The following is a 26,819-nucleotide window of genomic DNA, read 5'->3' on the forward strand; positions in this document are numbered from 1 at the left end:
ATAAAAATTCACCCTGCAGATTCCTAACTCATATAGCCAGGTACCCACAGGACTGTTCAGCGTCTAGTGTCCTGCTGTTAGATTTAATGCCTCAAATGAGTGGCTAACAAATAATAACTCCAAAGCACCTGTCAACGAAACTTAACAAGATCCCAACAAGGAGGCAGTAAAGGTCATATGGTTCTGAGAGAAACTGTTTGCTGACCAGCCCATGAACACCAATAGTGAAGAGTCACGTTTGAAATTAAAATAATTTGGTAATGGTGTACCCTCAGTGTGATAAAGCAGCGAAGGGAGCAATACTCCTACGCTTCACATCTGAGACATGGGCCAACCAGTCCCTGCCCCCACACCATCATAGGGTACTACCGTGATGTGTGAAATAAGTAAATCAAAACGTGAAAAAAGTGCAAAATAAAGCACAATCATAACACAAGTAAGGTCACTCTGAGAACCTCCCCCAGAGAACTCCCAATAAGGTCAAAAAGCCGACTGAGCTGAAGCTGATGATAGAAGATAGAACGGCCTCCCAGGACCGGGAGAACCACAGAATACTAGGTCCAAACAGTTTCTCTCAGAACCATATGATCTTTACTGCCTCCTTGTTGGCATCTTGTCAAATGAGTGGCAACCGTTCAAAACATTGGGCAAAGAAGCGATTGTCGTTTCTCTCTTTTTTTTCAGAGGTTTGTCAGGCCATCCATGGTTTTTTTGTGGATTCATTTCTATTGCATGACTAACAGGCTATGCGGAGTATGGCAAGTGTTTTCTTTTATATTTTGTTTCAAGAGACTTCCTGACAGCTGAAGATAAGGAGAACATTTTCAATGCCGATCACTTCCCTTTGTGGTACAGAAGAGCAGCTGAACAGATACCTGGCAGCTTCCTTTATTCGATTCCCTTCAGTACAGGTCAGTCACTGTCTCACTGTTTGGGGAAATTCATGAAAGGTATAGAAAGGCCCTGCATCGCTTGTCTAATATTAGAAAGGATGAAGGATTCAGGGTAGGACCTGGTTATTTAATGGGGAAGAGGGCTTCAACTGGATAAATCCTTAGAGCTGGAAATTGACACCCCCCTCAGCGGCTAAATCGGGCAAACAAATTTCCTTCAGGACACTAGAACAGTGTTAAATAACTGAAACTGGATTTGGATCTGAAGTTCAAAGTACACTCGAGTTTGACTTGAACTTTCATTTGGTAGCTACAAACCACAGAGTAGAGAATGCCTCGGAGACAAATTTGTCCCCCATCCTTGCAGGAACTCAATTTCTCTGTCCCGTCCCCGCAAGTTTTCTCCCTGTCCTTGCCCCATTCCTGTAAGCTCTATCTTAACTGCACAAGCCTCAAACATTTATGATTTTAAAGTGTTTGAGGCTTTTGGAGATGAGGACGGAGCTTAGGCATTGGTGGAATGAGGCATTATGACATCACAATCTGAGCTCTAGAATGTTGCTACTTAGGATTTTAAAGCGTTTGAGGCTTGTGCAGATGAGGACGGAGCTTAGGCATTGGTGGAATGAGGCATTATGACATCACAATCTGAGCTCTAGAATGTTGCTACTTAGGATTTTAAAGCGTTTGAGGCTTGTGCAGATGAGGACGGAGCTTAGGCATTGGTGGAATGAGGCATTATGACATCACAATCTGAACTCTAGAATGTTGCTACTTATGATTTTAAAGTGTTTGAGGCTTGTGGAGATGAGGACGGAGCTTAGGCATTGGTGGAATGAGGCATTATGACATCACAATCTGAGCTCTAGAATGTTGCTACTTGTGATTTTAAAGGGGTTGAGGCTTGTGCAGATGAGGACGGAGCTTAGGCATTGGTGGAATGAGGCATTATGACATCACAATCTGAGCTCTAGAATGTTGCTACTTGTGATTTTAAAGGGGTTGAGGCTTGTGGAGATGAGGACGGAGCTTAGGCATTGGTGGAATGAGGCATTATGGCATCACAATCTGTTGCTACTTGTGATTTTAAAGGGTTTGAGGCTTGTGCAGATGAGGATGGAGCTTGCAGGGACAGGAAAAGAACTCAATGGGACGGGATGGGAAAATGAGTTCCCGCAGGGTCGGGGGAAAACTTGTCCCCGTGTCATTCTCTAGCACAGAGCTTCACATTTCAAAGGAAGGTACATTAGTTTTTGCCTCTGGAAATTAGCTTGATGTGCCCACAACACTACATATTTCCTTGATTTTCCAAATTGTCCGAAAGAGTGTTGGTATTAACTGGATGCGTGGATACCATGGCATAGCCCACACTGGGGCAGGTGGAGGGTCACTACTGGCCAGTTTAAGGATTGGCAGGAGAAAGTGCTAGGATGTGCACAACCCACCTGCACCCGCCCGCCCCAATCCCAGCTACCACGAGTCCATTTTCTTACCTGCACTTATAACCCTAGCTCAAGACCATGGGAGAATTTTAAATTGAAATTAGAGCACTAACACACGCCGAGAGTCCACCACCCTGACGCAGCCATACAGTGAAATGTCAGCTAGTTAAGTTTTGCACTTCACTATTTTGAACATTTAGCTATCCAGCATGCGTGAATTGCTAGGCAGGAGTGGGATACGGGCCGATGAGGTTATTTCCCTGTCCAGCGCAGTTGTTGAGATAACTAACCATCAACGCACAGGGATCTGAGGCCCCTCCCCTGCATAAAGTATTCTTTTGGGACTAAGATTGTCTGAGATAAGTGTAACGAAAGAATCCGTCTCGCTGTTTCCATTTTTGAAGTTATTTCAAGTGTGACAGAGAGGTATTTTTGTGAGAATTTTAAAATTGCCCTGTTAGAAGGCTTTTTTTTTTTGCTTTTATTTGTGACGGAGCCAGAAAATCAGTCCAAATATTATATGATTATGTGTTGTCTATTAAGAAAATCTGTGGGAGAGAATTCTTTAGAGCAAAACCTAAAACACGACCAAATAAGCTGACAGCTGGACTAAGTATTGTTCAAAGATGAGTTATTTGATCATTTTTCCAATTACAGATTCAAGCCGAGACATGATTGTCTTTGTGACTCATATTATATAATGAAAGTGATTTATTTAAACCTCACCAGAACCACAGAACCAGCATCAAGTAGTAAATTTGTCAACTTAGAATTGACTGTGTTTTATGGGGTTTTTCTAACCACTGAAATTGTGTTTGTTTTCTCTGTTCCCATAGAAAGAATAAATAAACTGTAGCTATTATCATGCTATTAATGATTTTTTCCACGGAATTTGAATTTGCCAGTTTTTCCTTATTCTTGGAGCTGCCCTGTTTTCTTAGTCAAGTGTATATGGAGAGGCAAAAAAATAGTTTTTGGGTTTTTTTTTCTGTTCTCTCAGCAACCGCTTGAATTTCAACAAGAAAATTTTCAGCTTTATTTGTTGCTATTGTCTGCATTTATGTGCTGAATATAATGAGCGCCAAAGTTACAGACTTTTTAGAATGACGTTTGAGCGATTTTTGCATATTCATAAATTTTCAAAAAAGGATCGAGAGGAGAACCGGGCAATTATAGACCTGTGAGTCTTACGTCTGTCCCAGGCAAGATGATTGAATCACTGATCAAGGATAGCATAGTTCAGCACTTGGACACACACGACTTGATGAAACCCAGTCAACATGGATTCAGGAAAGGGAAATCGTGTTTGACGAATTTACTCCAATTCTTTGAGACCGTGAACGAGCAAATTGATAGTGGAAAGCCGGTGGACATAATATACTTGGACTTCCAGAAAGCGTTCGACAAAGTTCCACACGAAAGACTTCTCAGGAAACTACAAAGCCATGGCATAGAGGGAGATATACAAAGATGGATAGGCAAATGGCTGGCTGGAAGCAGACAGTGGGCATTAATGGGAAGTTCTTCGACTGGGAGATAGTGACTAGTGGTGTACCCCAGGGCTCAGTACTTGGACCGATCCTTTTTAATATTTATATCAATGACTTGGAAAACGGAACATCCAGTGAGATCATCAAGTTTGCAGATGACACAAAACTCTGCCGGGCAATCAGATCGCAAGAGGATAGTGAGGAACTCCAGAGCGATTTGTGTCGGTTAGAAAAATGGGCGGAGAAATGGCAGATGAAGTTCAACGTGGAGAAATGCAAGGTAATGCATTTAGGCAGTAAGAATAAGGAATATGAGTACAGAATGTCAGGTGCAAGTCTGGGAAAAAGTGTACAAGAAAGGGATCTGGGTGTACTGATAGATAGGACCCTGAAGCCGTCAGCACAATGCGCGGCAGCGGCAAAGAAGGCAAATAGAATGTTGGGCATGATAAAGAAAGGAATCTCGAGTAGATCGGAGAAAGTTATAATGCCGCTTTATAGGGCAATGGTCAGACCCCACTTGGAATACTGCGTCCAACATTGGTCTCCCTACCTAAAGAAGGATATAAAACTGCTGGAGAGGGTGCAGAGACGAGCAACCAAACTAGTGAAGGGTATGGAGAAACTGGTATATGAGGATCGACTTAAAACACTGGGATTGTTCTCCCTTAAGAAAAGGAGACTGCGTGGGGATATGATCGAGACCTTCAAAATACTGAAAGGAATCGACAAAATAGAGCAGAGAAGATTATTTACATTGTCCAATTTGACACGGACAAGAGGACATGAAATGAAGCTAAGGGGGGACAAGTTCAGGACTAATGTCAGAAAGTTCTGCTTCACACAGAGAGTGGTTGGCATCTGGAATACTCTCCCAGGGGAGATTATTGCAGAATCGACAGTCCTAGGCTTCAAAAGCAAACTAGATGCATATCTCCTTGAGAGAGGCATATAAAGTATGGTTGGCTATAAAATAAACCAGGTGTATACCTGGCAGGGCCTCCGCGTGTGCGGATCGCCGGACTTGATGGACCGAAGGTCTGATCCGGAGATGGCGCTTCTTATGTTCTTATGTTTGCACACAGACTTTTGCCCGGGAAGCAGTGTTGGAGGTCTTTAGGCCTGGTTTCTTTAGGCCTGAAGTCTAACTTTGCTAGGTTTAAGTCTCTAATGAAGACATTCTTTTTTTTATCATGCCTTCAACCTTAATTTATCTTAAATAATATTTTGGGGCTTTTTTTTTTTTTTCTTTCCTTTCATCTTCTGTTTCTAGTTTACAGCCTTAGGAGATCAGAAGATTCACAAGCTATAATAGTACTGTTCATTTTTTAACTTTAAACCTATTTTAATTGTAATTTTTATTTAGTATGACCTCTCTTACCTCCTTCCCCTCCTTTTACAAAGGCACGGTAGTGGCTGCCACTCGGCAAACGCTCCAATGCCCATTGAATCCCTGTGGGCTTCGGAACGATTACCACGGTTCGCCGTGATCATTGCCTTAGTGTCAATGTGTGCTTTTATTTTTTAAAAAATTTTTTGACTGGATTTCCTTTCATGAATATTTCCTTGTTAATAATTTTTTTTTTTTTTTTTTAATAATTTTTATTGAAGAAATCAGGGAACAGGCTATACGAAACCAGGCATGACACAACATAGTAACATAGTAACATAGTGGATGACGGCAGATAAAGACCCGAATGGTCCATCCAGTCTGCCCAACCTGATTCAATTTAACCAATTTAACACAACCAATGAAATAAAATACAAATTAGGAGAACAGCAGTTCGCTTCGACCCACACATTGGATTAGGCTAGTGTCCCGCACGCTAAACATAGTGGCTGCAGCTTGAGGCATCCTGGAAGTGTGCGATGTTGATGCAATCATGTCGCGCGCATGCATGACATCATCATTTGACAAATTCATCTCCGAAACAGAAGCCTCGCCACTTACTAAGTCATACTTTCCCTCTGTCAATCTCGATGTAATATGCTGTCCTTTTATCTATTTCTTGTGTAATAAGTTGTACCCTCACTTCTTGCATTCTGTAATTGGCTGATTGTCCAGCCTTCTTCGATGTGAACCGCCTAGAAGTCTTTCGACTGTGGCGGTATAGAAGAATAAAACTATTATTATTATCCACAGAGGTACAAAGGCCCTCCAGATGGGCCCTGAGCCACCAGTGCGGGGGTGCCGGCAGGGAAGATGCGCGGAGAGAAGCAAAGCCACTGGCAACGGGTGATTACCTACAGGACCTGCCTCTCGCCACGAGAGGCACGACCTAAAAGCAGTCGGCCTGCACCAGCGCCTCTCATTCTCCCCAGTTTCTCGCGGCATGCCTGAAATTTCAGGAGGCACGCTTGTGTGCTACGGCACACAGTTTGCGGTACATTGGATTAGGCGGTATATCAAGAAACAATAATAAACATAAACGCCCGAAACTGCAAATAATCGCCGAACTCAAGGAACCACTGTAGATGTCCAGGGACGGTCTACCACCGGAGCAATTGACAAGAACTTCCCAAAGCGACTGAAGGCCTGTGTTAAAGATGGGGTTGATGGTAAAATTCCGACACTTTGTTAATTGTATTGTTTGAATGATGTTATGATACTGCGTTCTAACTTGAATGTTTTTCAAGCGCAAAAATTGCTAGGTACTAGGTGGTAATTCTAAAACGTGAGTAACATCAACACAGCTTAAGATAATTAAAGGCTTTTTAATAGAAATATGTAAATATGATAACTAAATAAAGGCTTCTTTTACTAAACAGCGTTAGAGGCTTTTAGCGTGGGCCGATGTGATAAATGCATCGACACGCCTAGAATTCCTCTGAGTGTCAGAGCATTTAACTCGCCGTCCTGCACTATAAACCTCTAGCGTCGATTAGTAAAACCCCTCATGCATCTATTGTTTGGGGGAGGGGAGAGAGAAAAAAAGTCAGACGCGGACTCGCGCTGGGCTACGGATGAGCTGAAGTGGCGACCAGGTGTGGGTCTGCGCCAGAAATTGAAATGGTAGGTTTGAACACCGCCGCCATCTTAAGTCTTGAAGAAGTGGTCGAGTAGGATGGCGGGTGGGCGTGCTAAAAAAAACGTCTGTAACTTCGTCGTGTTTAAAAATAATCTCATTCCACTCACTCATATATATATCAATACCCACAACTGTATTGTTTTCCCAGGAACCCCCAGCGACGCCACTATGGCTCAAGCGATTCATTGCCTTAAGCTTTGTGTCCGCTCGTCATCGGCTCTTATTTGTTAGGTATATTTTCTCACAAGTGTATATTTTTTTCAGTTATCTTTTCCCATTTAATTTTATTTCATATAAACACTTTAAGTAGCTTAAATACTTTACTTAACTTAGTGGTCAGATGAGTAGGGAAACTTGTGCCGACATGTTTCGCCAGAAACGTTTTCAAAGCATTGTGCCTAAAGTAGTATCAAAAATATCTATTAAAAAGTGAGCATAAACTTTTACCCAACCTCCTAAGTAAGATTACTAAAACCCCACATGCCTATTCTATATCCACCATCCTGCTCGACCACTTCTTCAAGACTTAAGATGGCGGCGTTCAAAACTACCATTTAAATATCAGACGTGGATCCACACCTAGAAGCCACGTCAGCTCTTACGTAGCCCAGCGAGAGTCTGCATCTGACATTTTTTTCTTTCTCCCCTCCCCCCCAAACAATCTTCAGATGAGTGAAATCCAGTTTAACTCCATATTCGAACCACATGGAGCCACTTTATCCAACCAGTATAGCCAACGTTGTTGGAATAAAAGTTAAACTTTTTTAGAACAACACTGGATATTCTGGCTTGATATAGTGGCTCCGAAGAGTTTGAATATGGAGTTAAACTGGATCTCACTCATCTGAAGATTGTTTGGGGGGAGGGGAGAGAGAAAAAACGTCAGACGCAGACTCTCGCTGGGCTACATAAGAGCTGACGTGGCTTCTAGGTGTGGGTTTGCGCCAGATATTTAAATGGTAGTTTTGAACACTGCCGCCATCTTAAGTCTTGAAGAAGTGGTCAAGTATGAAGGTGGGTGGTTGTGCTAAAAAAGTCTGTAACTTCTTCGTGTTTAAAAATAATCTCATTCCACTGTAAACTAAACTAAACCTTAGGCTTATATACCGCACCTTCTCTATAACGGTAGAGCTTAGCACGGTTTACAAGAAATTAGAAAGGAGAACAGATACAATATGGATTTGGAATAGTATAGAGAAGAGCGGAATTTACAACTTTGAAAATAGCCAAGTTTTGAGATGTTTTCAAAATGGTTGGAAATTGCCAATGTAGGCAATGCCTTTTAACGTGGGAAAGGACAATTTAAATTTTTGAGTAGATCTGGTAATGTCAGATCTTACAGAATTCCAAGACAGTGGATAAAGCTGTGACCTTTCACTTTGACATTCCAAGTGGTTGCTGAGAAAACAACAAAACACTTTAACAGGTTACTTTTTTCTTATTTTGACTCACCCTGTAAATATGGCATTGAAAATATGGCAGTTTCAAAGTAGATGAATTCTGAACAACAACAACAACAAAAAAAAGTTTGCCTGTGTCAGAGACAGTGACGTAGTGAAGGGGGCGGGAGGTCCGCTCCAAGCACTGTCTTGCTCGGGGCGTGGCACCCATCCTCCCCTCTGCCCCCACACACACTTTCACACTTCTCCCCCTGTCACACGCACACGCCTTCCCTGTACCTTTATAACTTCGGTGCGAGCAGCCGCCAACTTGCCGCCCACGCCTAGGAAGTGACATCAGAGAGAGCGCCAAAGCTGATGTGGGCGGGAAGTTGGTGGCTGCTCGCGCTGAAGTTAAAAAGGTGTGGAGACGGGGAGCGCGTTTGCGGCAGGGACGCCACTGGTCAGAGAAGATGCTAATTGTGAGTCAGTATCATGATTTACTCATATATGTTCTCTGTATGCGTAAAGATCTTCTCCGATGTAGGCCTCCACTTACTGCTGCTTTTGGGAAGTATGCCCTATCCGTAGTTTCACAAATGAGATTTTCAGCACAGCGGTGATGGGGTGTTTAGGCCAGGAGCAGGCAATCTCGGTCCTTGGGGGGGGGGGGCCCACAATCCAATCTGGTTTTCAGGATTTCTCCAATGAATACGCATGGGATTTATTTGAATGGAATAAAGGCAAGGCATGCATATGTAGACCTCGTGCATATTCATTGGGGAAAATCCTGAAAACCCGACTGAGTTGCTGCCCTCTCAGATCAAAGTCACTCCTAGGCCTAGGCAGAAAAGTTGAGCCTTTCATTTCTCTCACAGGCGTGGGCACATGGGAGCCAGACCGAGTATGAGTAGTATTCTCTAATAAGTACAGCTGGAAGTCTATAATTAAGATATTTTTGTAGCTTTATACAGTTCTGATGTGCTGTGTTTAAACATGAATATCTTCTTACAACTGACATACATCTTATATAGTAATGACATACATCTGACATACATCTTGTCAGTGTGAGTAAAATATAGGCTTCTATTTTATAGTGTGATTAAGTTAAAAATATTACTAGCAATGTTGGCAATAATCCACCCACAATCAAATTTCCTCTTGTCTCAAACACTCAAATCTACCTTTGGCAAAAAAAAATAAAAAAAAAAAGGCGTTTCCTCCTGTTCAGTTTTGGATACATTATTTATAATAGCAACACAGAATATATCCATAACGATATACAAATGATATGTTGTATTCTTAAGTTAAAAAGCCATGTTCATATCTTGCAGGGACAGAAAATAAGAGTAATGTGGTGACAGCGAGCACAGCCATTCAGCTGTTAGATGATCGAAAATCACCTGTAGTGGCAGGTAAATCATCACTATTACTTTCATAATCACTTTGGCTGAAGTTGAATATTCTCGGAATGTCATAAAGAACCATGTTTGAAAATTTTAATCTATAATAATATTCAAAAATACTCAGTTGCTGACTACATTGAGCACATTTGCCTTTGGGCAGCAGTCATAAGAGCAAAGAAAGGCCCATATAGGGTGTGATAATTTGGAAGAAAGGCGGGAGAGGGGAAACATTTAAACACTTCCAAGTTTGGGCTCAAGCCCACCGCCAAAATTACAACATCAGATGAATGACTGATGGGGATGTCCGAGCCCTGCCACCCAGAGATTTGCTGGCCGAGATCCCACCCATGCTGCCTCAGCAGCAAAGAAGCCAGTGGGATGCTACAGCCGTGGATGCTGGCACTGCTGGGCATGCTCAGTTCTGAGCTTTCTTGTTGCTGAGGCAGCAGCGGTGAGAGAGCTTGGCCAGTGAATACCTTCTGCAGGCAGGGCTTGAGTATATCTGCCTGCAAAGGTAAGCAGGAGGAGGACAGGGAGAGAAAAAAAGCTAAGATGAAATGCTTCCCCACCCCCCCCCTCACTCCCAGTACACCTCGGCCCCCTAAAAAATGAACTTTGCCATGACATAAATGCACAGGAGGTAAGTCTCAACAGTGGCGTAGCAAGGGTGAGAGGCGCCTGGGGTGGTGGTGCCCCTCCCCTGCCCTTATCTCCAACCCTCCCGCTCCTTCCCCAGTCCTGCATGCATTGCGTACCCCCCCTTCTCTTCCCTTGTACCTCTAGCTGAAGTTGTTCCTGGCGATAGTCAACAACGTGCTCCTCGCGACTTATGCGTGGCACCCGGAAGTGACATCAGCAGGAGAGCCAACAGGGTCGTGAAGAGCATGTTTTTGACTGCCAGGGGAAGGGAAGGGGGGGGAGGCGCATGCATGGAGGGGAGGAATGTGAAGAGGCTGAGGGGCAGAGAGGAAGAGGGGTGCTTCCACCCCCACCAACATGGCACCCAGGGCCGACTGCCCTCCTTGACCTCCCCTTACTATGCCAATTAAAAGGACAGAGGACAGGAAGAAGGAGTAGCCTAAAAAATACTTCTTCAAGGAAAAAGTACTGAATTCAAGGAATGGTCTCCCGGTAGAGGTGTCTGAATTCAAGAAAGCTTGGGGCAAGTATATAGGATCTGTAAGAGGTTATAGTAGAATTTATGAATGGGCAGACTGGATAGGCCATTTAGGGCCTGTTTTACAAAGCCGCGCGATAATGGCCCCGAAGCCCATGGAGATTTGTAGAAGAGGGCGTTAATCTTTATCTACTGTCATTTCTCTGTTGCTATGATATACTGGGGGATAAAACTTAGAAATAGGTCTCAGAGAGAATAATACATTTGTTACATGCTCACCGAAGAAGTCAAAGATAAACTAAGCCATAGACCATCTTGATTTAGTAACCTGGCTGGACGATATCTCCTTATTGTGCACTGATTTTCTATTTGACTGCATTGCCATCTAGGTTATTGTTGTATTTAGATGGGGGAGGGGCAAAATCGAGATATACTTCTCCCTTGATTATTCGCAGTTTTTGTCTTGCTGGCTCTTCCCTCCCCCTTCCCCCCCCCTCAAATTACATCAGCTTGCATAGAGAAAATCGCTGATTCCCAGCACTTTGTTCACCGTGTTTTGCCTCTCCTTCAGGAACAGGCCAGGTCTCCCACCATGTTATTCACGGTTTCACTTTATCCACGATGGGGTTTTTTTTTTAGTTCGAAGATTTTATTAATAAGTACAAAAAGAGAAATGGTAACGAGGCTGTGTATTTTTGTCGACATTCCTCTTCTATACATAGGCTTAGATCAGCTTGTTGTATTACGTGAATATTATTGTATGAATCCCTATCTTTTCTTTATGTACAACTTATCTGTATCTTGCCTCGTTAACATTTCTCTTTTCCACGATGGTTTTTAATAGAAAAGAGAGAATAACATATGAAAAAGTTATTCGCAGTTTTTCTGTATTCCACAAGTCTGTTAATCCCCTATCACAGCGAATACGGAGGGAGAAGTGTAGATACTTGTAGAAACTATACACGTGAACCTAAATTAGCAATAATTAGAAAGCCTCCCCCATTACCACCTTCACCCTTTTTCCACCATTGCTATATTCTTCTGCATTGATGGCCTCAGAAGGCATTTGGGATGTATTTAAAGTGCTCTAAGGTTTTGCAGTTACTGTGTGATAGTGTGCAGAATTACCTAGTGCTAACTGCAAAATCTCTGCATTAACTGTTGAGTTTTGGGAGGGCTGCTCTGCAGTGAATGCTGAGAAAAAGGTCTTCCCTATTCATTTTCTGCATGGCAGATAATTTGCAATGCAGTTAGATTTACTTCTTGACGTATTAACTGCTCTGTTGTCTGCCACATTAAAAGTTAATGTGGAGTGACAACCTTTTTATTAACTATAAGACATAGGCCCCACTCACTCGCTGCCCATGCCATGCCTCAAAATAACATTTTTTACTGTATCTGTTTCATAAGGGATGGTATTTGCATGTGTGATAAGTCCCTCATTCTTTTTTACTGTAATATATAGAAATAAAACAAAAAAAAACCCCCAAAGGAAATAAGGTAACCCTTTTATTATTCTTGTGGAAGGGCAGTAAATAAATATAGCAAGCACTGTGGGGACCTGCATCGGCCATTTTGAGTAGCAAGACAGCAGGGGTGGCTCACCACTGACCAGCAGGGCTTAAGGTAGGCCCAGGGAGAGGCCTGCGACGGGTCTGAGATGGGGGAAAGCTCAAATATAAACCGAGACACCCCATTTTGGGGCCCAGAAATGTAAGTTTATATTTGAGTATATACAGTAGGTCTTGTAGCAGATAACATGCATTAATTTTTATTAAAAGGGCCCCTTAATTGTTGTCATAACACAAAGCATTGGTATTGACAGAACCAAGTAAGTTATTGTTTCAAAAACGTCATTGTCGCAAAGTAATTAGCTGGAAATTATTACAAGGTTCTATGTTATAAGATAGCTACAGTAGATGCAAAAAAAAAAATTGGACCATTTTACCTAAGTTGTTTTATTTTGCTGTTTCGTAGAGTCCACGTACCAAAATATTAAAAGATGAGGGAAAAACCTACTTTTTATATAAAAATGTAAAACCATTGCTTTCAAATCATAGAAAGTTGCAAGGCCCAAGACATACTTAGTAAGACACATTTGCACTGAGCATTGATCAATGTTGACAGGCCAAAGGCAGGAGATATATTAGAATGTATTAAGCTATTTATAATGCAGCTATTGAATATAAATGGGCTCCGTAAATCTAACCTTTCTACGGTATGTGCAGTTTGCTGGTGTCAGTTGCCACTTTCTATTCTTGGAATATGTCATAGAGGAATTCATTTCACTCAGGGTTAGGTGAGCATTCTGGTCCTTTTAACATGTAGACAGGAGCCTGTTTACTGAACCCTATCAAGGTTCTGTATCCAACATGCGTCATTTGCACAAGCTACACAGTAGCTCACAAACCTCCCAGCACTTTGAGAAAGGAAGTTGTGCAGTTAGAGTCTAAAATATTGGCACCAACTAGTGCAGTGCTATGCACAATTCTATAAAGGTTAGGCGCCCATTATAGAATCGTGCTTAGGCAGTGCTGAGCAATTTAGAGAATGACACGGTGACAAAATTCATCACCGTTCCCGTCCCCGCGGATAACCGCGGTAAACAATCTTCATGTCATTCTTTAAAGAGAGAGGGAAGAATCAGAGTATGAATGGCCACAACCACTGACCCTCAAGCTTTGCTTTGAAGAATGCTGGTGTAGAAGGACTGAGGTTGAGATAGACACTAAAGAATGACAGTCTCTGGTATCCAGATATTGTGATGTCATAATGCCTCATTCCACCAATGCCTAAGAGCCAAACTCATCAGTAATGTCACAATGGCTTGATTGTCCTATACTTGGCTCCCATAAGAATCAGAGTATGAATGGCGACAACCACTGACCTGCAAGCTTTGCTTTGAAGAATCCTGGGGTAGAAGGACCGAGGTTGAAATAGACACTAGAAAATGACATGGGATTATTTCCCGCGGGTATCCGCGGGGACGGGAACGGTGATGAATTTTGTCACCGTGTCATTCTCTACTGAGCATTCTAACATTTAGGTGTGCTCTATTTAAGACAGGGAATTCATGCCCTAAATGCCTATGCCTGTGCCTAGGTTAGGAACTCAGGGGAAATTCTACAAACGATTCCCAAACTTGTTAATTAAGAAACACTTTTTAAAATGGCAAAAAAACATTAAAGCGCCTATCAGTGCCTAAAAATTAGCACCTGAATCGAGCCTCCCCCACTGTGGGCGTCTCTAATGCCGGAAGTGCCTACGTAGACGTGATTCATGACAAAGATAGGCACCAGAAATGTAGGCCTGGAAAAACCCTGGCCTACATTTCCAGCACCTATCTTTTCCAGAGGAGAAATTCTATCCATGGCGCCATTGTGTGATTCAATATCCCAACAAAATTGGCTGCCTGAAGAACCTTACTTTGCTAGTTATCCTAATAAAGCGCAGTCAAGGGAGAAAAAGGCTTCAAGCGCTCAGATAAGCAGAGTTTTAGAAAATTATTTGCCCTACTTCCGATATCTGGACCATCATTAGTCTGAAAAAAACCTCCCAACTTCCCATTTTCTGAGTGCACTCAAAGTTCGAATACGTTTAAACACTTTTTCAATATTATTTCGATAAGCAAATTTTCAACTTAACTTTGGGCTGACAAATGCAAATTACTCTTCAGATCGAACAAACTGTAGTAAATTCAGCGTTTGATGTTACCGCTCTTAAAAGCAGACTATATTGACCGTTGCTGCTCAATGGAGCTTCCCCATTTCACATTACAGAGCTTCCTTTAGCTGTCACATGACTTACATGAGAACACAACAGGGGAACAAACAAAACCACAAGAAGAATGCAAAAAAACAATGGAATTGTCCAAAGTGAAAGATGTGCACTAAAATAGTGTCGACAAACTCATCTTTAGGTGTAGAGTTCTTTATTCATCCAGATGGTGTCATGATAACACTGGATGAATAAAGATCTCTACACCTACAGATGAGTTTGTGGACACTATTTTAGTGCACATCTTTCACTTTGGACAATTCAATTTTTTTGTTTTTTTATATGAGAATGGCAGCTACTTTATAGGTGGCTATTGATATCGGCGCTGTATAGAGACTCTGGGCCCCTATACTCTCCTGCTCTGCCTCCTTTCCCTGCAGCGCAAGCCTGAATATGGTGTTGTAATCATTTATGCTTTAAACCTCCTCCCTACCATTTCAATTGATTATCCACAAGTGCTAAAAAGTTTAAATATTAATTAATCATTAAAACCTGGCCTAATATACTGGCGCCTACCTCAATGACACCTAGTGATGCCTCTGTATCGCTCCATGGTGCGACCTCACCTGGAGTATTATGCTCAATTCCGGTCTCCTTATCTCAAGAAAGATATGGCAGCACTAGAAAAGGTTCAAAGAAGAGCGACTGAGATGATAAAGGGGATGGAGCTGCTCTCATATGAGGAAAGACTAAAAAGATTAGGGCTCTTCTGCTTGAAAAGAAACTGATGAGGGGAGATATGATTGATGTCTACAAAATCCTAAGTGGAGTAGAATGGGTACAAGTGGATCGATTTTTCACTCCATCTAAAAGTACAAAGACTAGGGGACACTCGATGAAGTTACAGGGAAATACTTTTAAAACCAATAGGAGGAAATTTTTTTTCACTCAGAGAATAGTTAAGCTCTGGAACGCGTTGCCAGAGGTTGTGGTCAAAGCAGATAGCGTAGCTGGTTTTAAGAAGGGTTTGAACAATTTCCTGGAAGAAAAGTCCATAGTCTGACATGGGGGAAAGCCACTGCTTGCCCTGGATTGGTAGCATGGAATGTTGCTACTCTTTGGATTTTGGCTAGGTACTAGGAATCTGGATTGGCCATCGTGAGAACAGGCTACTGGGCTTGATGGAACATTGGTCTGACCCACTTATGTCCTTTTGTTTTAAGTCTGCCTAGGCACCGCTAGGCCTGATTCTATAAAGGACACCTATTGGTTGACAACTGTGCAGGCTGGCACCTACAAGTTAGGTGTGGTTAGGCGCCATTTATAGAATCAGGTCTTAGGTGCCTACTTTTCTTTATAAAATGGCCCCTTTCTGTGGCACCACCCTGAAGACACCGATCCAAAGCATTGCAATTTCACTTGCTCCACACAAGGAAGAACGTTTGGTTGCAAACTCAGTGTGTTGTATTATCATATTTCTGGATTGGTTTTAATAGCTAATAAGAACTGTCTGACCCCTGATGCAGGCGTTTTGGATGCCAAAACAAGGCCCATGTCAGGTTCATTAACAAAAGATCCTTGACTATTCCAATCTTGTTGACCCTTGGCACTTTTTCTTCTGTCTTCTATGCTGTGTGCTCTGACCTTCTCTTTGTCATTGCATTTCTTATTGTTGTTTTTTTTTTTTTACAATTACTAAGCCTATTAAGGGTATTTTGCCAATTAAGTTAAGCGCCCTTTATAAAATCAGCCCCAAAATGCCTGATATTAATGCCTTCCAAGCTTAATACTCATTCCATGTTAGAGCATGCTAAGCCTAGATTTCACCACACCTTAGTAAAAGACCCCCAAAGTTATCCTAATTTAATCTTGTTAGTCATTCAGTTAGCAGTTGGACTTTCACTGATAACTGGATAGATCTGTGTTCAGCACTGATTCTTGAATACAGGTCTCCTTTCATATTTACAAGGGTTAGGGGCACAACTCCCTCATGAATATTAAAAAATCACAAATAACTTTAGGGCCCCTCCCCTGACTCCCTCCTGCCTCCCGGCCCCCTCCACAGCTGACTTTTAAAGCCTGGTGGTCTAGTGGTGAAGTGAGGCAGGAGCGATCTTCCTACACTTCTGCCCCGTGCAGATCCACTATCAAAATGGCAGCTTCAAGTTTCCGCAGCAGCCTTGCGAGACCACGAGAGCTCATGAGACTGACGTAGGAACTTGCAGATCATGGGGCAGTAGTGTAGGAAGATCGCTCTTGCCCCATTTCACCACCTCACCACCAGAGCTTTACAGTGGAGGCAGGAGGGAGGCTGCTTGTTTGGAGACTCGCAGATAACCAAATTCATGAATCCCAAAACTGTGAATATAGAAGGAGATTTGGATAGTATTTGGATAGTTGCACTTCTTTACCCATGGCAACCAAAGATTTAGCCTTAAGCTTAATATCGGTCCCATTCTCTTTATTCAGTCTTGTAAGTCATGCTTTTGTTGTGTAGTATTTGTGTTTAGTTAGTCCTGCATGAATCATGTCAAGTCGTTACTAGTGAGAAAGGAAAGATAATGTAAGCACATTGTCATACAAATTGATGACTAAAGGCAGTAGCGTAGCGAGGGAGGTTGGCACAGCGAGGGGTGGTGGTGCACAGCGTCAGCGCGCTGTGCGCCCCCACTCTTCTCTACTACTTGAGCTCCCCCCACCAGTACATCTTGAAATGTTCACTGGTGCAAGCACCATCTTCCAACTGCTGCTCACACCAACCTCGGCTCCCTTCTGACATCACATCCTGATCCTGTGACCATTAAGTGATGTCAGAAGGGAGCAGAGGCCGGCGCGAGCAGCAAGTGAAAGATGCTGATCGTGCCGGCAAACATCTAATGAGGTACTTGGGAGAGAAAAGCGCCGGTACCCCCACGAAGACAGCGCCAAGACTCTTTAATGAGTGCACCCCTTTATCCTCCAAAGTATCTTTATGTTGTTTTCAACATTCCTATTTTTTACTTTTTGTGCCCTCAGACTGATTTACTAAGCAGCAAAGTTGATTTGTACAAGAGGCTTCACTACACTAGATGCTAATAAATTCTCAAAAACAATGCTGCTGTTTTTATGCTTTTCATAAGGTAAGGGAAATATGATCATGTTACTCCTTTTCTGAAAGAAGCCCACTGGCTACCCATTACTCACCGTATCACTTATAAAACCTTAATGCTGGTCTTCAAAATCAAACTTTCGCATCTCCCATCTTTTCTTGATAAACTCAGCATCCCTTTCTGTCCTTCCCGGACCCTGAGATCAGCTGATCAGAATGTATCGACCATCCCTTCCATCAAAGAATTCTACTGCACTAGAAAAACTAACCTTTTCCGTTGTCGCTCCAACCTTACGGAACGCCATGCCACCTCAACTCCGCCTTGAAAATTATCTCGACAAATTCAAGATTAAACTAAAAACGTTCTTATTTCAAGATGCATACCACAGCCTTTAAATTTTTTCTTTTCAACAGCTAGCAAAATTTAACATGAACTGCTTTTAAAAAGCGATCCCATCTCCTGATGTCATATCCTCCCCCTTCCCTTTTTTTAATGATGTAATTATCGATTCCCCCCTCCCTTTTTACCTTCAAGCTCATGTCCGTATTTGTAATTTGTCTTTTAATGTACACTCTTTTCCTCACCTATATTAATTATTTTAACCTTTCATGTTTTTAGTATTGTTAAACCGGCTAGATGTATGTCGATGGTCGGTATATTAAAATTAATAAAACTTGAAAAAAAAACAACAAAAAAAACTTTCCAGGTTGGTAGTAATCTACATTCCTAGTCCTTTATGAATGAAAGTATATTCAAGTGCAAAAGTAATGAGCTCCTGCAATGCAAATTCATTCGGTGCAGCTCATTTATTAATGCAAACAGCAAAACCAGGTGGACAAAAAATGAATTTACAAGCCCATTTTCACAGAAAAAGAAACTTTTTTTTTTGGTAGTAGAAATGAGTTAAAACAAGCCAATAGTTAGACATCTCTTGTGGCATGGTGGGCCCTGTCAACCCTAGTCCTGCAGTGGGCTCAACAAAAAAAAAAGAAAAAAAAAAAAAATCCTCCCTTATATATGATGTGTACTTAAATTAAAATACCCTCTATATTGCTCTTAAGTGAGCCCTTCTCCTGTGTCCACTCTCTTATATAAAAATGCGCCCCTAACTCCTCAAGGCTTATCCTAATGAGGCAGGCCTTCCTGTGGAGTGCCAAAGCTCTTCCCAGGCACTCCAAACCTGCAATTGCCATCTTGGAGAAGGAGTAGGCAGCAACAGCCCTTGAGGGCCACAACACAGTTGTATTTTCAGAAGGATTTCCACAATGAATTTGCATGCCTGCCACCTTTGCAATATGCAAATCTGCCTCATGCATATGCATTAGGGATATCTTGAAAACCCGACTGGCTGGGGGGTCCCCTAGGACAGGTTTAAGAATCACTGTTCTATATCAGTAGTTCCCAACTATATGCATAAGAGCAGATCTGCATGCCTGGCACCTCTATTATATGCAGATCTCTCTCATGCATATTCATTAGGGCTATCCTGAAAACCTGACTGGCCTGGTGGTCCTCCAGGACAGGGATGGGAACCACTGATCTAGATCATAATGCATTAACCAATGTGACTGGGAGTTAATTGTGGTTCTTCATTGTTCTCTTTTCTGGTAAGATTTACTCATTGCTCTTTTAAATTGGGCTGCTCTCTTATTAACGAGCAATGGGAACAAATACCTTATTTTTCGCTCCATAAGAAGCACCTGCGCATAAGACACACCCTAAATTTAGAGGAGGAAAATAAGAAAAAAAAAACCCATTCTGAACCAAATTCTCCTTGCCAGGCTCTGTACCCTGTCCCACTGCCCTGTCCTGTAACCTGCCCCCAGTACCATTTTTAATCCCCCCCCCTCCCTTTTTTATGGTACAACATTTTTTATTGGTTTCCAAAATAAATTACAAATAGGGCAGAGCCCAAAACAGAAACAAGTCCCAAACAAAACTGGAACAATAATTAAGAATACCACAGCATGAACCCCACCCCCTCCTAGAGCAGGGAGCAACCTCCAATATGCAGAACAATGAAACAAAAATTAAAAACAACCTTTTTTTAACTCTTGTCCCTTTTTAAAACACCCCTGTCCCGTCCTGAAGATATAAATTTTTAACACTCCCCCCCCCCCACCGGGTTGGGCCTTTTAAAAACACCCCTAGTACCTTTTTTTAACCCTCGTCCCTTTTTAAAACACCCCCGTCCCGTCCCTCTTCAAATCTCCCTCATTGCCTGGTGGTCCAGCGGTGTGTCAGTGCCGCCCTCTGAATGGTGATTTCAGTTCTCGTGAGCCTCTTGGAGTCTCTCGCGAAAACTGAAGGCACCATTCGGAGGGTTTTGCTGGCCCAGGCAGGCGGGCAGAGGGCTCGCACCTGCTGGCTGATGAACCACTGGTCCCACCAGGCAATGGGAGATGCTTAAGGAGGTGCAGAGCAGGACGGGAAGAGGCGGCTCGAGCCCAGGCGGGCGGAGGACTCGCACCTGCCGGCTGATGCACCGCTTGATCACCAGGCAATGGGGGAGATTTGAAGAGGGACGGGACTGGGTGGGGGGTGTTTTAAAAAGGGATGAGGATTCTAAACGGTACTGGGGGTGTTTTTAAAAGGCCTGACTGGAGGGGGGGTGTTAAAAATTTATATCTTCGCTGCATAAAATGCACCGACATTTCCACCCACTTTTGGGTTGAAAAAAAAGTGTGTCTTATGGAGCGAAAAATACGGTAATCACACTTTTACTTATTCCAAAAGAGATGGCTTGAGAACTCAGTACAATAAAGAAGGAGAAAATGGTAATTATGAGTAAGTTGTCTAGCTTGGATGCAGAGAGAAATAGTGACAGTGAGTCTCGTCTTTTACCTGCCTCCTTTCCTCCTAGCCACACATACCTTGGCAAACTTCGTGGGCTAGTCCAGACCTGATGGCTTTAAAGAGCTTAATTTACATTTCTTTGGGGGCGAGGGATACTTCAAGGTGTGCAACACTGTCGGCTCTGTGCGTACTTGAGAAACAGCAGTGTTTTCAGAACGTAGGGGCTAGGCACTCGCACTCTTTCCGATAACCTCCCTCTCTTGTCTTTCTCAAGCACGTTGCATATCTCAAAGTATCTGGTAATTTAAGCTACAAGAACACCGTCTTGAAACAGTAAGTCACATGTGGCAGCTACATTTAATGTTACATGAGCATGTGTACATAGCATAAGACACAGTTGGTATTAGATTACTTCCTATTCATCTCTGCAGCCATATAAATAGACTCAAGACTTAAAAACAAGTTACTATATAGCTTCGCTATGTGCTAAGAAATGTTCTTACTAAAACGGGCAGCTTTTATTATATTGTATAACCTTTCATATAGTTTTTTTTAAGGGTGTAATATCTTATAGTCCAGATCATAGACTTTGCTCGTTATTGTCCAAAGTTCATATGCAATGGCGTAATAAGGGGAGGGGGCACAGTCCGCCCCAGGCGCCATTTTGTTGGGGCGCCAGCACAACCATCTTCTCTACACTCCCCCCCCCCACTTCTTTCTATTCCTCCCTTCCATGTATGCACCCCCCCTTCCCTTCCCCCATACCTCTAGTTAAAGTTGCTCACGGTGCTCAGCAATGCGCCCTTCGCGACCCTGTCAGCTCTCCCACTGACGTCACTTCTGGGTGCCGTGGACAGGAAATGACCTCAGAGGGCGAGCCGACGGGGTCACGAGGAGCACATTGTTGACCGCCGTGAGCAAAAACTTTAACTGGAGGTATGGGGGGGCACACGCAGCAGGTGGGATGGGGGAAGGAGCAGGGGGAGGGGCAGGTGCGGCAAGCGTGATTGGGGAAGGAGTGGGGGGCAGAGACAGGGGAGGGGCGCTGGCGCCCCGGGCACATCTCACCCTAGCTACGCCACTGTTCATATGGTTCATCATCTTTAGGTAATTGTCATTTGAAGCATAAAAGAATCCTTAAAGTGACTTAGGGACCCGTTTACTAAGCTGCGTTAGGTACTAACCTGCATCTAACGCAGCAAAAATGGCCTAACAAGGGACATGCAAAAGTGTTTTGTTTTTATTTTGCTATTTAAGTGCTAGCCCCTAAACTCTATCCAGGCAGTTCCCTGAGTTACAGATGCCCGACTTAAGTACGACTCGTACTTAAGAACGGTTATGGCTTCATTTGATTTCACTGAGCCGTATTTCCAGTGGAATGATGCATGGTTGTGCATGCTGTACCTTAGAGGGAACACGGGTAGGGACAGTTGGGAGCAGAGGTAAGCGGCAAGAATCTTAAAATCTACAAGTTCTGAGTCACATACAAATCCGACTTAAAAACAGCTTTGAAAACGTAACTCGTTCTTAACCCGGGGACTGCCTGTATATGGCACCTAAGGATGTGCGTGCACATCTAGCTGATGTGTGCATTCAACTTAATTGATTAATTGGCAAAGATAATTACCAATTAACACTTGCTAATTGATACCAACTGGCCTCAAGTAGAAGTTTATTTATTTAAAAAATTTCTATTCCACTTAAAAGCTAAGCAGATTACACTAAAACATACAAAAATCAAATCTACAAACCATCACTAGATCACAGTTGGTTACACCAAGTGTTAAGCGCCATGTACTGTGTGTGAACCTAAGAGGGGGCGTGGCCAGGGGCAGTTCGTGGGCATTCCTAAAACTTACACACCAACAAACAGGTTGATACCTAACAGGCACAGGCATTTAGATCTGGTTTTACCTTAATGGATGTGTACTGGCACTATAAGGTGTGCGTAATTTTTACAGTATTGCGCTTAGCACCGTACTCAACATGTTTTCTTAATTTTTTTGAGGGGGTATACACTTTCCCCTCCCCATTCGCGGTTTCGGCACTCGTGATTTCACATAATCGCGATTTGGGGGGGGGAAGGGGGAAACCCCTCCATAATTTTGCCTTCCCCTGGCATACCCGGTGGTCTAGCGCACTGTTCTTCAACCGCCGGTCCGTGGACCGGTGTCGGTCCGCAGGAAATTTGCAGGGCCAGCAAGATTGACTCACTTCAATTTCCTGCCGGTCCGCACAGAGCCGGCAAGATCAACAGCTGAAGTCCATGCTGGGCCGGAGAGATCTTGGGGAGCCTCCGACAGTGGCTTACTCCCCTCTCTGCAGCTCTCCTTTACTTCCCAGCGCAGCAATTCACAAAGGCAGCCTTGGGGCTTTTGCTGAGTCGCGGCTGCCTCTGATGATACAACTTCCTCTTTCCTCAGAGGCGGCGCGACCCAATAAAGGACCCGAGGCTGCCTTCCTGAATCGCTGCGCTGGGAAGTAAGGAGAGCTGCTGGGAGGGGAGAAAGTCACTATTGGAGTCTGGGAAGCTGCTGGGCAAGGGGAAACAGGGACAGCTGCTACTGGAGAGGGAGAAGAAAAGATGCTGCTGGGAGGGGAGGAGGGAAAGGAATCTGGGAAGCTGCTAGGTAAGGGAAAAAGGGACAGCTGCTACTGGACCTGGAGGGAAGGAGAAGGAGAGATGCTGCTGGGAGGGGAGGAGGGAAAGGAGTCTGGGAAGCTGCTGGGCAAGGGAAAAAAAGGGACAGCTGCTACTGGAGAGGGAGAAGGAGAGATGCTGCTGGGAGGAGAGGAGGGAAAGGAGTCTGGGAAGCTGCTGGGCAAGGGAAAAAAAGGACAGCTGCTACTGGACTTGGAGGGAAGCTGCTGGGCAAGGGAAAAAAAAGGACAGCTGCTACTGGAGAGGGAGAAGGAGAGATGCTGCTGGGAGGGGAGGAAGGGTAGAGAGTTACTGCTGGACAGGAGGAGAAGGGAAGGGAGAATGAAAAAAGGAAGGAAACAGCTGGCAGGGAGATTAGAGGAGGGGAAGGGGAGAGACAGGCATGAGAAAGTAGAGATTGATGATAGGAAGGGGTCAGCAGAAAAATAAGCAGAGAGGGACAACGATGGTAGATCTGGTGGAGAGATAAAAATAAAGAGAGCAGTAAAGCTGAAATGAATCATGTAAAAAGGAAAGAGGGGGCGCACATTGGATGGAAAGGGGAGAGGGGCATAGAAAGAAGACAGATACCATATGGAAGGGAGAGAGGACAGACAGTGGATGGAAGGGGTAGATGCTGGATTGAAGAGACAGAGAGGGCAGACACTGGAAGGAAGAGAGTGAAAAGAAGATGAAAGCAGAAACCAGATATGACAAAAGGTAGAAAAAAATAATTTTATTTCTATTTTGTGATTAGAATATATCAGATTTGAAATATATATCCTGCTAGAGCTGGTGTTAAACAAAAAAATCCAGACACCCTAGACCCACCCATCTCCTTCCCAGTCCCACCCGAGCTTCGCCCCGCGATGCCTGCTTTGGTCAGGCAGGAGACAATCCACGCATGCGCGGATTGCCTCCTGCCCAACGCAAGTGAGAGGAGGCTTTTCAAAGTGCTGGGATTCGAAAAGCCGTCCAGACCCCCAGACATGTCCTCAAAAGGAGGACAGTCTGGGAGAATCCGGACGTAAAGTAACCCTAATTAATTATAGAGTTAACTATGATTAACTTGCAGCCCTAAATGCATATAAGTGATTTTAACAAAATAAATAAAATTGTGACTATTATTACTTCATTTCATTTCCAAAACAAAATAAAAGACAAAATGTATTTTTTCTCTGAAATGAAAACTCATGCTTAATGCTTTAAAATAGGGTTAAAATATCCAGATTTCCCTGCCAGCCTGTATTTTCAAAGTGAAATTCCAGGGACAGATTTCCTTTGCAGGCCGGGTGGTGGAGGGGGGGGGGGGAAGCACAGTTTCCCTCCTCCAGTACAAATGCTTGAATCTTTTACAGTAGAAACTAACTAAAACAGTTTCTTTTTTTAGCAAAAGCTAAACACAGTTATAATATATTCTCAGAGGTAGAACCATACATTATAATTCTCTTAAATATGAAATACTACCACAAGTAATTGTAATTGCATATTTTCTTTTATGAATCAGGCCCTCGTACAGGCCACAATGTTTGTCATCCCTGTGCCATGAATAGGGAAAACATGCCTCCGGCATTGATCAAAAAACTTGGAATGAGCCAAGAAATATGACAGAAAGACATGAGAAAGAATTGCATCCTTCAAAAGTCAGGGAAAGTTAATGGGAAACTACTGAGCTCCATTGTTTGTTTTGCAAAGGGTCACTCCTGTTAAAATCCTGTTTGGTATTGTAGTGTCAAGGCTCTTTTCAGGGGGTACTGAATATCGATACCTTTCTTATTGCCTCTAAACTAAAGAATGACACGGTGACAGAATTTGTCACCATCACCGTCCCCCCGGATAACCATGGGAAACCATTACCATGTCATTCATTAAGGAGACAGGGAAGAATCAGAGTATGAACGGACAGAGCCACTGACTCTCAAGCCTTGCATTGAAGAATGCTGGTGTAGAAGGACTGAGGTTGTGATAGACACTAAAGAATAACAGTCTCTGGTATCCAGAGCTGATACTGTGATGTCATAATGCTTTATTCCACCATTAAGAGCCAACCTCATCAGTGATGTCACAATGGCTTCATTAGCCTATACTTGGCTCACATAAGAATCAGAGTATGAATGGACAGAACCACTGACCCTCAAGCCTTGCACTGAAGAATGCTGGTGTAGAAGGACTGAGGTTGAGACAGACACTAAAGAATGGCACGGGATGGTTTCCTGCAGTTATCCGTGTCTTTCTCTACAAACTGATCCATGGTCTCCAAGTATTAACAAAAGAGCTCAGTTTTTCTATTCATAGACTCTATGGCTAATTGCAGGGGGCCTGATTAAGGTGGAGCAAATCCCTCAGTGATCGCACCACCTCGGAAGGATGACCTGGCATTTGAGAATGAGCACCTCTTTTGCTAGAAAAAAATGAACTGTATATTAAGAGTTTTGTTTTCTAAGTCTTCATAGGCGTGGCCTCCTAATCTTTAACATTCTGTAATATATGCAAATCTGTGAAGGCACAACCCATAAGTTTCCCATTTAACTGACCATGTTCCTCCTATAACTTGTTTTGTTTTTAACATTCCATAACTCCTTCTTTCTTTTCTGTTGTTCTCCTGTGATAAGAAACCAAAAACAAACCATAAACCATATCTCTTTACAATGTATAAAAATTAGTTTTAATGAATCCCATTTTATAAACTTTGTCTTTGCCTAGGGTTACCATATCTGAAACTAAAAAATCCCGGACACACGGCCCCGCCCCATTATACCCCCCAGCCCCGCCCACCCCCATACAGCCTCGTCTCTTCTTTCCCATTGGGTCTAGAGGGCCTCTGAGCATACATGGATGCGTGTGATGTCATTCGCACAAGCTCAGAGGCCCTCCAGATGGGGGCGGGGCTTTTCAAAACCCAGACAAACGGCGGGTTTTGGAAAGTCCGTCTGGGCACCCGAACATGTCTTCTAAAAAGAGGACACGTCCGGGTGTTGCCTGGACATCTGGTAACCCTATCTTTGCCAGTCATTGATGGTTAACAGCTCGTTAGTCAATTAAGTTGTGTGAGCATCCCGGGAATGTGCCCAAATTTAGGGCACAAATCTGGGTGCCATATAGGGAATCTGGGATTTAGGGCCGGATTCTGGAAAAGCTGCCAAAACTTCATTGCTGGCAGGCATCCAGATCGTGCCTACCAGCGACTATCTTAAGGGTTCTAATTGGCACAATATTTGGTCATGCAATTAAAAACCAATTAAAACCTAATCAAAACAAAAACTTCAGCAACATTAGGCAGCCTCCAGGACCAGCATTGCCTAGTGATGGTGAAGCCCTGAAGTGAGCGAGTTTAGGGGCAGCGCCGGACTTTGTTGTCACTAGGGTGTCCCCAAACCTGAAAGTGGCGCCTGGCCGTGATTGACACACGTCAGATACCGCTTCCAAAATCAGCCCCTTAGTTTGTAGCATTGCACCATGGTGCTCACTATTGATGAGACAGTAAAAACAAAAAATCTGAAAATTTTATTCTTTCTGTAATTTATAAACAACACGACACAACATTAAAATGCTATTTCAAACCTACACATCCCTAGGCTTTCCGTATGTTTTCGCATGTGAAATCCCATTTGTTGAACTTCCGCTTTTTAATACATCAGCACCTAGGATTGTTTGATAAAGTGTGATAACCTGTATTAACATACGAGTTGTGCAGTTTCACAGGCATTACGGCTGCTAGGTGCCATTTATAGAATCATGCATTGAATCCTTAGGCACACTGCCATATAGGCCAGGGTTTTCTTAGCCTAAATCAGGGGTAGGGAACGCCGGTCCTCGAGAG

The 26,819-nt window shown here is 43.3% G+C and overlaps 1 protein-coding gene across 5 annotated transcripts in view; it reads left to right on the forward strand.

Annotated features, from left to right (window-relative positions):
* CACNA2D3 (calcium voltage-gated channel auxiliary subunit alpha2delta 3) overlaps positions 1-26,819 on the forward strand; it is a 797,511-nt gene that overhangs the window by 624,906 nt on the left and 145,786 nt on the right. For all 5 annotated transcript variants that reach the window (XM_033926567.1, XM_033926568.1, XM_033926569.1 and 2 more), the window contains 2 exons: positions 790-911; positions 9,568-9,648. In XM_033926567.1, the coding sequence (XP_033782458.1) occupies positions 790-911; positions 9,568-9,648 (203 nt within the window). The remainder of the gene's footprint in view (positions 1-789; positions 912-9,567; positions 9,649-26,819) is intronic.

This window comes from Geotrypetes seraphini, chromosome 17 (assembly GCF_902459505.1).
Source record: "Geotrypetes seraphini chromosome 17, aGeoSer1.1, whole genome shotgun sequence".
NCBI lineage: Eukaryota > Metazoa > Chordata > Amphibia > Gymnophiona > Dermophiidae > Geotrypetes > Geotrypetes seraphini.